This window comes from Limulus polyphemus, unplaced genomic scaffold, assembly GCF_000517525.1.
Source record: "Limulus polyphemus unplaced genomic scaffold, Limulus_polyphemus-2.1.2 Scaffold1710, whole genome shotgun sequence".
NCBI lineage: Eukaryota > Metazoa > Arthropoda > Merostomata > Xiphosura > Limulidae > Limulus > Limulus polyphemus.
The window spans coordinates 132,324-146,215 of NW_013667320.1; the positions used below are offsets into that span (position 1 = coordinate 132,324).

The 13,892-nt window shown below is 35.9% G+C and overlaps 1 protein-coding gene across 3 annotated transcripts in view; it reads left to right on the forward strand.

Moving 5' to 3' along the window:
* Positions 1 to 13,892, forward strand: part of LOC106464651 (elongation of very long chain fatty acids protein AAEL008004-like) — a 42,548-nt gene that overhangs the window by 7,846 nt on the left and 20,810 nt on the right. Inside the window, exons 1-2 of one of the 3 annotated variants that reach the window (XM_022392403.1) lie at positions 4,377 to 4,395; positions 8,638 to 8,739. In XM_022392403.1, coding sequence (XP_022248111.1) covers positions 8,679 to 8,739 — 61 coding nt within the window. In that variant the 5' untranslated portion in view covers positions 4,377 to 4,395; positions 8,638 to 8,678. Of the gene's footprint in view, positions 1 to 4,376; positions 4,396 to 4,696; positions 4,800 to 8,637; positions 8,740 to 13,892 lie in introns of those variants that run through there. The other 2 variants (XM_013924810.2, XM_022392402.1) reach the window with 2 other exon arrangements.

The following is a 13,892-nucleotide window of genomic DNA, read 5'->3' on the forward strand; positions in this document are numbered from 1 at the left end:
CGAATAGTGGGATTGACCGTCACATTATAACGCCCCCACGGCTGAAAGGGCGAGCATGTTTGGTGGGATGGGGATGCGAACCCGCGACCCGCAGATTGCGAGTCGAGCGTCCTAACCATCTGGCCATGCTGGGCCGTTAAGCGGAAATACTACCTCATACAATGAAAAACAAACCATAAGCGGAAGCATGAACAGCAATTCACCCAAATATCGTGACCAAACGTTGAGATATAGTGACCAGGGGGGTTCATTTGTTTGTATCACAAAGCTAAACAATGGGTTATCTAAGACTCGAACCCTGGAGTTTGGAACTATCAAGACAAAAAAAAACAATTTGAAACATTGATTTACACACTAGACGACGATTGTTTCGTTTGTTTACTCAGGGGCTATCTACGCTAGCAGTTCTTCAAATTGAACAAACAGACTAGAAGGAATGTAGCTGGTCAACAGCAATCACCGCCAACTCTTGAGCAAATGTAATCGAATAGTGAAATTTAACCGTCACTCTTATAACGCACCAGTATCCCCAAAGTGTTATTTTACGTCAACAGGACGCGAACCATGGACTATCAAGTTCGCATTCCGGCACACTAACTACCGGACAACACTCGGCCTTTAGTCGTGGCTAAAGCATGCAGTCCATAACACATATTACGGTAAAGTATAAATATACTAGCAGATGCTTGTTGAAACTATTGTAGTCAACCCAATTGCTTGGATCAGAGCGTATATGTAATACTATTGTCTAGTGGGCCGTTTATAACCGTCTTTTATCATTCCATGCGTTATTTCAATAAGAAAAATTGTATTAGATGCGTATTTAAGCAAAATAAACTGACTGTAATCCATTGCTGGAAAAATATTTGGTTTCCGATGCGATGGGTGCATCCAGCACAACAGAGCGCTCAGCTCCGCTAAGTATCTGCTGGATCTTTTGCCGCTGGATGCCACCGTTCCTTATCATTTTAATGAGCGCAAGGAAAAATCGCTACCGAAATCAGCACTTTTTGACAGTTGCCATTTCTATATAAAGTATCAAAGAGGAGATATCAAATTCAACTCAACTTATTCAACATGGTACAATAAAATCATGCATGTATATATAACACCAACATGAATATATATATATATATATATATATCAAATAACAACAAATATATACCCAAACACATTCCTCTTTTGTGTTTTTAGCGTTCTTTCCATCAGTCGACGGAGAAAATTCCGTTTTGTGTGTGTGTGTGAAATTCCCTCCCAAAAATTTTATTCTTAATTTTTTTTCAGATTAACCGTTCAGCACTTATGAAGATTGATGGGTCAATGTTGATATAGTTTTTCTGTAATGTGCTGTTGAACAGAAGCAATTTGATATATATATATAGCTATTCTTGTTGTTTTTGTATCTTGATTTCACAACTGTTGTTTGTTTTTTTGTAAACACATATGACATATTGATGGTTTATAGTTTAATATTTCCTGTAAATGTCACTTATATTTTTCATAAACATTTGTTTGTTCGTTTGAGTGTACAATGTTTCCTCAATTTTTTTTATATCCATGAAACCTCCACAATGACTCAGCGGCAAATGTGAGGGCTTATAACGCTAAAAGTTTAGTTTCGATACACGTGGCGAACAGAGAACAGACAGCCCTTTGTGTAGGTTTGAGTTAGTAACAAAGAACAAAATATAACACGGAAAAATAAAATAACTACACCGACTCCATCTATGGGTACATTATGGAACCCATTCTAGTAATTCTATTATAACTTGAAAAACGCAAACGATGAATTCCAGAAAATGCTTAAACATATCTTAATTAAATTATCCCTTTGCCTTAGTGGAATGATCCCTCTGCCCAAATGGAATGACCACTCTCAGCTACTTATGCTAAAAATGTGAACTCCGAATTTCGATATCAAGCAAAGTTCCTCTTCCTAAACTAGCTCCCCCTGTCAGTAAGTTAGAAAACCATAAAACTAAACTAGTTCTTTCTACAAGTAAATTAGGAGACCGTATCTAGTAACCCTACCTTCAAATCTTTAACAAGGAATTATAAAAACGGAACAACAGTTCTTCAAAATACCTTTTAATAATGATAATCTAACAAGTTTCAGAAACATCTAAAAATGGAAGAGTTTTTCATACTTTACATAATACATTTTTACGCAGTTCTAATATACGTGAGAATACTAGTTACTAACCGGTATCTTAGCAACGCCTTAGAGTCACATGTATAACTTGTTTGTTTGAAGTAAAGCATGAAGCATGTTTTTTAAAAGTTTCAAAGAAAGAGTAATCACAATTACATAAACGAACCCCCGTTTTTAAAATTGCTAAACAAAACGAGGTTTAAATTTCATGGTTTTTTTGTTTTTGTTTTGAAGTTAAGCACAAAGCTACACAATGGGCTATCTGTGCTCTGCCCACCACGGGTATCGAAACCCGGTTTCTAGCGTTGTTAGTCCGCAGACACACCGCTGTGCCACTATGTTACAGTTCATGTAGCCAAAGTTTAATGTATAGTAACATTTTATTAATAATGTAAGCCTTGTTTATTATTAATGATAAATAATATTAATAATAAACGTGGATTTACCACATGACAAGAAGTGTGTGTTGACTTTGTTACAGTTTAGATAGCCAGATTTTAATGTATAGTGACATTTTATTAATAATGTAAGCGTTGTTTATTTTTTGAGCCAAACTACACGATAGGCTTGATGCCGCAGAGATCGAGCCTCGAATTCTAGTGTTATAAACCATCTAACTTACCGATCGGTTCCCGTGTGGACTAATTTGATCTTCCCTCCAAATTGATGAAAACTTGAATTTTCAATAGTATACCTGTTTTAGCACAAAACAGTAGTATGAGCTATTTGTGCACCGTATCCTTTGCATGAATCAAACCATAAATTCTAGCGTTACGAACCCTCAAGCTTACTGGTGTGTAACGAAGAGACACGGCCAGTTCCGTTATAAAAGTGACAGTCAACATCTTAGCGTAGATCGTGGGTGGCAGGGTGGTTTTCTTCCCTCTGGTCATCAGTTCAAAATTAGGGATGACTATGCCTGAACTTTGGCCATGGCTTGAGTTGAAGTGGAGCGAACCGGAGCGGCGTTCCTGTTGTAAGAAACTGTTGTGAAAACGCTCCTGTTGTTAGAACTTTTTATGAAAACGTTCCTGTTATAGAATGTCCAAGAACACATAAATTAAAAATAAGCTACCACAATCTTACCAATTCATATCGCCTATGCAGGCCTACTTTGCAAAATGTTATTCTTCTACATTTGAGTTACTTTTCTGTGTCAACATATATTGTGACGTCATCACTCCCACCCGCCTCATAGGGGCTGTGAAACTGAGCTCCATTTGATAAATTTATACAACTCAAGCCCTGATTTTGGGGACATACACCTGGCCTCTTAGGCCTTGAGTCACGTAAGGTGTTGTTCGTACTGAACATACCAACTATTCAGCCATTTGCAATGTAGAGTAACTATATTAAACCAACAATATTAAGCACCTCTGTTTCCAAAATAATTAAAACAGGTAACTCTTATTACACGTAACAAAATATAAAGATAACTGATTATATTAAAAGGTTGGGTGTATAAAGAATAATCCCAGTCGCAATTGGGTTTATTAAACACCTAATAAAAACTGCATGGATATGGAGTTAATAAAAACAAATAATCAAATTTCCAATTTTAAGTTTGTTAATTTTAGCAATGCGAATATGACGGATTAAAGTATTCGAGAAATATTTCAGTTTTGATATAAATAATTTTGCTTTTCGCATCACATGAACCCACAGTGACTCTGAGGGTTTATAATGATGGGAACAGCACAGACAACTTAATGTTTAACTATAAACAAACAAACATCACATGCACGTTTAGTTTCTAGAAAACTGAAATTATTTATTTGGAAGCTTAACTGACAAATAATTTACACAAAGAAAATAAATTTACAATAATAAAAGATTTGTTTGTGTGAAGTTAAGCACAAAGCTACACAATGGGCTATCTGTACTCTGCCCACCGCAGGTATCGAAACTCGATTTCTATCGTTGTAAGTCCGCAGACATACCGCATTGCCACTGGGGGTCAATAATAAAAAATTACATCCTGACACAAAGAAAATAGATTTATAATAATAAAATATCACATCCTATGCTTTTATTTCTTTCTCGTTCACTATTTTGCCATGTTACAAACACTATACCTTTGTCGTTGTTTTAAAGAGACGATATTTTTTTTTATCGCAGAGCTACACACTGGGCTAATGTGAACTGCATTCGCCGCGGGGATCGAGCCAGGAATTTCACCTCTATAAGCCCTTGAAGCTCACCACTGAAGTGATAAGAACGCCGCTGGAATAAACTAATAAACAGTAATTTTCCCCCTCTGATTGTACGAGACAATAAAGGTTAAAACTAAACACTAATAATATATGATACAAAGATTTCCTTGTTCGATATACAAGAAAGCCAACTTTCTTTAAGATTAAAAATTGCGTGCCGTACGAACACAGCCAGATTTTACTCAAGGTCAACGGTTCTTTTAATACTCTGGGCTTCCCCGATGAAGCCACGCCCTAAAACTGTGAAGGACACCTGTATTGGCCATTTAGAACCCTCAACTTTTGATCGATGATAAAAACTTCTTACATGTGGCACAGCAAATGAAGTCATTTCTTGCCAAATTTATGTAATGTGCCTTCGTGCCCCACATTTCAGTAAGTGAGGGATCTGCTAGCTACTAGTAACCAAGGTAACGAAACCATCAGCGAAACGGGTGAGTACCGTCTAAACCGTAGAAGGCACGTTTCTAGCGCGTTTTGCGGTATATTTACGAAATACGTAACTTTTCGAGAATGTCTTAAGCTATCATTAGTCGACTAAATCATTGTCCTTTAGGTTTGATACACAATATTTGCTTGTGTAGGTTGCCATCATAACTAACAACTAACGCGGTAATAAGTATAGTTAATTAGATAAACTGTTATTACGTTCTTACTTATAGAGATTATAATGCATTGTTTCGTCAGTTGCGTACCCTCGCTGTTAGCGATATTTTCGGCCGTAATCCCAAATATACCAGATTAGGTTCAACCAGCTTAGGAAGTGTACACGGGTATCGAAACCTGGTTTTTAGCGTTATAAGCCGGTCAGACGTACCACTGAGCCACTGAGGGGGATGGGGGCATATATGGTTATGCTCACTTTAGAATGGTCCCCAAGTTCAATTAGTGACACAAATAATAATCTATAAAACAATCCCTATTTTTCGATATGTCTAAAGAAAACTATGGTTTTGGTTTGAATAAATAGTGACAAAATACATTTTCCCTGTGAAATTATTATCATCATAACTTCCCTATACCCCCATCCTGCTCGAACGCAGTCACATTGACCACGCTAGAACCCTTAACAACGTTAATCTTCATTGTACTATTAATGGCATATTAATTTTTGTGTTAAGTTACAGTAGAGTATCCAGGTGGAATTACCTTCCCCGACTGTTTTATGACAATAGTATGTATTATATTCCCAATTTAATTGTTGATCTGTTTGTTGTTTTAAGCATAAACCTACACAATGGGCTATCTGTGCTCTGCCCACCACATGTATTGAAACCCGATTTTTAGCGTCGTAAGCCTGTTGACTTACCGTTGAGCCACTAAGGAGTATATATTCTCAAATAGTGGTCTCAAGTCTTAACTTTTTCAGTATAAAAATGTAATTTTAATATTAATCTTTCTTTAAAAACAATACTTGGTCACGCACACTTAACGAAGCCACGGCCACGGCAGATTCATCTTGGTTACGTCACTGAATTATGTCCTACTAAAATATAACATCCTCTTCAGACCCATGCGAGCATGATGTTCTTTTCGGTATCGTATCATATTCATAGAACTTTATTTGTTAAAGCGACCTCTTTCAACAGAATTTCTAACAATGCCTGTTTTCCATTGTGAATTTGTAAGACAAGTTATTACAAATTACAATAGTGTTACGAGAGAAAAACAACAACAACTAATGATAGCCTCAAATACAGAATATTGTAAAGAAGAGAAAATCAGAATACTTTTGCCTTTTTTGTACATCTCATAACAGGGTGGAGGTTGGGAGTAGAAACTTAAGGTGGTTTATTTCTACTTTAAGGTTATATCTAAATATTAAGGGTAACTGCCTTCCCACAACTGCCTGCAGACAGTAGGAGTTGAAATGTTGTGGGTTCAAGCACTTAACTCCTAATCCAATTGAATTTGTGAACTTGTAACATATCGATAGCTCCTGACGAAGCTGTAAAAGCGGAATGTTGAGCTATTAAAGAAACATTCTGGTTATACAAGTCATGGCTTTATTTACGTCAATAGAAATGTCTCGTAACAAAGGCCAGTTTACATTAAACAAAGCTAAGAATAATATGGGCTTTCTTATCTAATGGGGCCCGGGATTCATAGTAAAAATTAAATTGAAAAAAAGGTTTTATATTCGCAAGTAACGCCAAGTTTCAACTGTTGACAGTGACAGTCCAATTCGTGCTTTCAATTTTTAGGAGTTTCTCAGAAAAAAAGAAGAAGAAAAAAATGTCTGTAAAAACGTTTTGCTTTTCATTCAATAACGTTTAAAGTAACAAATCAATATTTTATATTTTGATAGTACTGATACTGACCTTTCAAAACCTCATTGGTAAGAGAGCAACCGAAGACCAGAAAAAATAATTTTGCAACAAAACGATAATTTTCCTTTCTTCCATAAAGTTTGATCTCCAGTGGCACAGCGGTATGTTTGTGGACTTACAATGCTAGAAACCTGGTTTCGATACCCGTGGTGGGCAGAGCACAGATAGCCCATTGTGTAGCGTTGTGCTTAACTTCAAAACAAAACAAAACAAAAAACCCATAAAGTTTAAATCTCCTTTTCGTTATGTAAGCAATTTTAAAAACGGGGTTCGTTTATGTAATTGTGATTACTCTTTATTTGAAACTTTTAAAAAACAAAGTAAACTAGAGGGCGCTCAGTAGAGCACAAACCTCCGCCAAGCAGCGTTGATCATATTCGGTCCTCACAAAATAAGAAAAGGTGTTCGAATGTCCCTCGTTATCAACGGACACGGCCCATTTTTGGCAGAACAACGATGAATAATAGTTCACTACAGTTCATCAAAATCCGATCATTTTTGACTGAGTTATAGAGCTAATGTGAAAAATCGGTCCTCCTGTTAACAGATAGAATTTTTTTGGATTTTCGTGAACTTGACCTTCCAGAAGCTAATCACTTCTAAGTTGGGTCACGGTCCAAATGTATACCAACTTTAGTCCAAATTGAGAAATCTTGCTGACAAACACATACACAGGGATGAAAATATAACCTTAGGTGGCAGAGGTAATTACAAACGATGGTTTTTGATAAGGTAAACCCGTACGCTAGAGTTTACAAACTTTTATCTTTCTTCTGTGATCTAGTTAACAATATTTAGTAGCAATAACGACCCATCCAGTAAACAATATTTCGTAGCAATAACGACCCATCCAGTAAACAATATTTAGTAGCAATCACGACCCATCCAGTAAACAATATTTAGTAGCAATAACGACCACTAAATATTGCTAACTGGATGGGTCGTGATTGCTACAAGATATTGTTTACTGGTTGGGTCGTGATTACTAAATATTGTTTACTGGTTGGGTCGTGATTGCTACTAAATATTGTTTACTGGTTGGGTCGTTATTGCTACTACATATAGTTTACTGGATGGGTCGTTATTACTACATATAGTTTACTGTATGGGTCGTTATTGCTACTAAATATTGTTTACTGGATGGGTCGTGACTGCTACTAAATATTGTTTACTGTATGGGTCGTTATTGCTACTAAATATTGTTTACTGGATGGGTAATTACGACCCAACCAGTAAACAATATTTAATAGCAATCACGACCGATCCAGTAAATATTTAGTAGCAATCACGATCCATCCAGTAAATAATATTTAGTAGCAATCACGACCCATCCAGTACACAATATTTAATAGCAATCACGACCCATCCAGTACACAATATTTAATAGTTATTACGACCCACCAAAATTATGTACGTTTAACTAAGTAGGTGTAGATTTGAATGGAATAATAAGTAACACAATTGAAATAGCTTGGTCATTTTGACCATAAATATACCACCTTCTATGCCATTACGAACACACAAAAATAAATACAAACTGTTTAAAATCTCCCAAACAGTAATGTATTTTAGTCAACTTTGGTATAAGATGCGAATTGTAATAAGCAAACACCAGCCGTTTCGTTCCTGAAAATAACACAATAAAACAACCACTGAAACAAGAAGAAAGTAAATTTACGGTCAGAAGAACTGAGCACGTTTTACGTAAAAACAACGCAGCGGTGTGTGTGTGTGCAAGTCAGACACGTTAAAGATATCGTGATATCACAGCAATGAGTCACTAATCTTATTAAACCAAAGTGATCGACATTAATAACGTACTCTCTAAGACTATTTATAAAAATACCAAAGTTCTGACACGAAATTCTTCTTCATCTTTGATTCATATTCATATTTATTAAACCTTGATTTCAAAAACTTCTTACTGTGTTTTTGAATATAGGTTATCCCAATCCCCACCAGAGGTCACTTCAATCAAGAAATATGTTGTCTCAATACTTAAAGCAACCGGTCTATTGGTACGATTGGATGATGTCAAAAGGAGGTAAGTTCGTTCACCTTGCATGTTGTTGTTTTGTGAGTGTGTGTTATGTGCCACGAAGATGTCACCGCAGAGTTACTTACAAACAACATATTTGCCTTCGGGAATTTTTTTAGTAGTTAATTACTTTGAAAAAAAAAAGACTAAAGAAAAGGCTTTTATTTGTTTGTTTTTAAACACAAAACTTCCGTTTTTAAATTTCCTCAAGTGAACAAGAGGAAATTTTCTTTTTATTAAGATCTCGTTTCATTCTTGTTTTCTTTATTTTGCTCCTCGCTGGCTCAGCGGTAAAATTGGGTTTGATCCCTTTCACGTGTACAGCACAGATAGCCAGCCCATTGTGAAAAGTTATCAAAACAAAACGAATGCATGCTTGATATCCAACTGATACAATTAGTGTGGAAATATAGATATATACACACACATGTTATGGAGAAGTAAAACGAACTCGAGGTGGTTATAAAATTGTTTTACGACATTTAAATTGATTATCTTAAAGGTCGGGGGTGCTAAGCTGTTCTCATTAGCAGCGTACGAAATTCTTAAAAAGCGTTTAATTCAAAGACGTGTCAAAGATAATCGTGTGTAATGTGGATATTCTATTGAAATGTTGGTTTGAGATCAAAACGATGAAGCGCGTGCAGTACGATGCCCCCCCCCCCCGCAAAATTTCTGTGGACGCCCGTGATTGCAAGTTAACTCTAGAATTATATCCAGACTCTCGGCCTTTTAATACTCATCTTTGTGAGGTGTCTGTGCACCGAAGTGTTTGTAGATCCACGACGTTACTGGGCCCCTGGTAACGAATGAGTAACACAAAAATATACTACAATTAATTACTGCTATGGTGCCATATTTCCTCCAATTTTGCTGTCATTTCATTACCCTGAGTAATACACAAAACTATAATTCCCAATACGTGGGCTCTACAGGCCTGCTGTTTAGAGCAATCTGGGAGTCGCGGGTTCGAGTCCTCGTCACCAAACATGCTTGCCCTTTCAGCCGTTATTATATTATTATCAATTCCACTATTCGTTGGTAAAAGAGTAGCGCAACTGCTGGCGGTGGATGGTGTTGACTAGCTGCCAACCTTCTAATCTATCACTGCTAAATTAGGTACGGCTAGCGCAGATACCCCCGTGTAGCTATATGCGAAATTCCAAACAAACTTATCGCTGATCCACAGAGTGGAGGCTGTGGTAGTTCTCTGAATTTCAAATTTTGCGAGCTGCGTGCGATACCACAAAATTTCCCCCGTACTTTAAGTTGGCGATGTGTTATAAGAGAGTTAGTCAATCCCTTAGCGTGGACGGTAAGTAAGAGGACTGGCTGCCTCCCTCTGGTCAGTAGTTCAAAATTAGAGACCGCGGCAGACAGCCTTATTCGTTTTGCCATAAATAAAAAAATACAAATAATATAAGGAAATAAGAGAAGAAGCAGGGATAATCTACCAGATAATACACGCCTGACCGAAGGTTGTTGTTGTTGTTAAGCACAAAGCTTCACAAAGGACTATCTATGCTCTGCCCGCCACGGGTATAGAAACCAGACATGCCGCTGTGCCACTGGGGGTGGGAGCGTTTTCTGAAGAAAAGTTCACATTTTCCCAAAGAAATTTAATTTACTTTTACGATTTCAATACCATTAATAATTTTCAAACTAGTCTCTTGTTCCAGTGGATACGAGGGAAAGGGGAAAACAACCAAACTTACTTTGGATAATAATACATATATGTAATATATAGTCATATGGGCATGGGTAGTGTGACTTATATTAGGCCAACTCAAAAACCTTAGCGTATTGACAAATGAGGCAGAATAACGCACGCGCATTTACGAAAAGCGGTACGTTGAAGGAAATTTTTCTAAAGGAAAAAAATACAACATGGGTGCTACATTTATAACATTTTAATCACTCACCATTTATGGATTTGTCTGCTGTACCCTGTACAGATACAAAGACAAGACAAACAGCCGAAGTGATTGTCTTTGTGTCAGCTGTTTAACTTCCAGGTTATTTTCACACCTATAACATTGTTATCGTAACCAGCCTATTTCTTAGCTCTACGTAAATATCAAAAGTCTAACTGTCTTCTCTCTGTGAGACTGTAATAATAGTCTTTACTTAATAGCATTGTTATAATATTTATTTTCCTCTTTTTCTCTCGGACACTGTTATAATACTCATTCTCCTTCTTTGTTTCAGTATATTGTTATAATGCTCAGTCTTCTTCTTTGTTCTAATATATTGTTATAATGCTCAATCTTCTTCATTATTCTAGTATATTGTTATAATACTCAATCTCCTTCATTGTTCTAGTATATTGTTATAATACTCAATCTCCTTCATTGTTCTAGTATATTGTTATAATACTCAATCTTCTTCTTTGTTCTGGTACATTGTTATAATACTCAATCTCCTTCTTTGTTCCAGTATATTGTTCTAATGCTCAATCTTCTTCTTTGTTCTAGTTTATTGTTATAATACTCAATCTCATTCTTTGTTCCAGTATATTGTTATAATGCTCAATCTTCTTATTTGTTCTAGTTTATTGTTATAATACCCAATATCCTTCTTTGTTCTGATACATTGTTATAATACTCAATCTCCTTCATTATTCTAGTATATTGTTATAATACTCAATCTCCTTCTTTGTTCCAGTATATTGTTATAATGCTCAATCTTCTTCTTTCTTTTAGTATATTGTTATAAAACTCAATCTTCTTCTTTGTTCTAGTATATTGTTATAATACTCAATCTTCTTTGTTTGTTTTAGTATATTGTTATAATACTCAATCTCCTTCTTTGTTCTAGTATATTGTTATAATGCTCAATCTTCTTCTTCTTTGTTCTAGAACATTGTTATAATACTCAATCTTCTTCTTTATTCCAGAACATTGTTATAATGCTCAATCTTCTTTATTCCAGATCATTGTTATAATGCTCAATCTTCTTCTTTGTTTTAGTATATTGTTATAATACTCAATCTCATTCTTTGTTCTAGAACATTGTTATAATACTCAATCTTCTTCTTTATTCCAGAACATTGTTATAATGCTCAATCTTCTTTATTCCAGATCATTGTTATAATGCTCAATCTTATAATCAGTGGTTAAATTGGGGCGAAACAGTTAGGAACAGCGTTCCGCTTCTTGAGGATTTGAAACACTGGCATTTCTAATCTTCTGATTGGATCCCGCTGTTACTACAAAGTGGATCACAAAAGTGAGTTCTCTCAATTCAACCACTGGTTATAACAATCAATCTCCCTCTCTTTGTTTTGTAACACATATAATAGTCAATCTCTCTCTCTTTGATCTCCAACGCTCATATAATCTTGTTGTAACGATTGTTATCGATGGACATGATCGTTTTTTTCATTATTTGGTAAAAATAATGCCAAGTTCAATCTACTTAATGAAATGAAAGCATTTTATTACCTCATCAACAAGTTAGGTTCGCTGTTAAGCCTAACTCACAAATTAAACAGCCAGTTGCGTATCTCTATTATTTCATGTCAAAGAAATTTGACGCTGAACTAAATAATAGTGTTTCAATCACTACTATAACTATGGTATGCCAACATCCAAGATATGTGAGGGGTTGTAGAAGACCCTTTCTGGCATTACAAGCTTGGGGAGGGGGGGGGGGTAATCGTTGCGATGGGCACACCCATTGTACTTCTACGTGCTTAACAAACAAACAAACTCACATCATAAATCTTACAGCTCGGAAGGTCTCCAATTTAAAGACCACTATGCCACTGACTACCCATGTTTATCTCCCTCCTCCATCCACGTCAAATATCATTCCACATGTTTTTGCTAAACTCTTGTATTTGAACTTTATTTAGGTCAGTGGTGCAAGTACAACGTTCTATACACAAGGTTCATCGAAGCCTTAAGGCTGATTTTATCGCTGTTACCGATGGGTCAGATCTCAATCAAAAGATGCAATATTTACCACATAAAAAGTAATATACAGTAGTAATTTTGTTTCGTTCTTTAACTTCAAACAATTAAGACGAAATATTGTGAATTGTTTAATTCCAGTGGAGTATCGATGAGAAGTCACGCACCATTAACGCTGGCATGCTCCGAAGCCATGAGACATTTCACCATCCAGTTCAAAAGGATGTTTTCAGTTGTCAACAGAGTTCCTGAAGCTCCATACAATATCCGTGAAAGAACTTATCTATATAACTAACTGGAAGTTAACTCATAGAAACCAACGAAAAACTAAACGCTAGAATAAGGAATCGTAGCCGGGATTATTTGGCTTTAAAACCCTGTTACTTTGCTTTGTTATCCTTTCGTGTTGTATCAGATGGTATGACAAAGATTCAGGGTATTTTTATACTGATCGGTCAACAAATTCTACCATCAAAATAAGTCGAAAAGTGTATACCATGTTTCCCAACCTACATACATGTCGAACACAATGCAGCTAAAGTTATTATTTTAAAGCTTTGTGTTTCCTGGGAATTGTTGCATTGTAGACTGTTTTTATCTTTATGTTAATTAAACGACCTTACTAAAAGTAACCGTATACGTACTTACAATTCAAAATCTGTTTCGCAATTTTCTAGTTTTTTGTTATTAATTTTGTTTTGTTTATGACAAAACTATTAAGACTACCTACCGTTATCTCTAAATTTCGAACTGCGAACCAGAAAGAAGGCAACCAGATGGTAGCACCCGCCACCATATATTGGGCTACTCTTTATACCAATGAGTAATTGCATTGACTATTATATTATAACGCTCCCACGGCTGAAATAACGAGAATAATCGGTGCCTGGTTTTGATCCCGCAACCTGCATGTTGGTAGTCGAGCGTCCTAACCACTATGCCAAAGTCCTAGTAATCTTAATGTCAGGAAGAATAGTCAAAAGGTGGTTAGATTTAGTAGTACTTATAATTAGGAAATAAACATGCACCCTATCCGGACCCCATTCTAGAACTTGCACGAGGTAAACTGGATCAGAAATACCGTATTTTTCGGAATATAAGACGTACTCTTATTTTGAAGACAAAGTTTTTGGGGGAAAAAAAGCTACAGTCGCATTTGAAAGATTTTTATTGAACAAAAATTCAATTTGATACTTTAAAAAGTAGTATATATATTGTTCTAAACACAAAAGAGCTTTAAACATC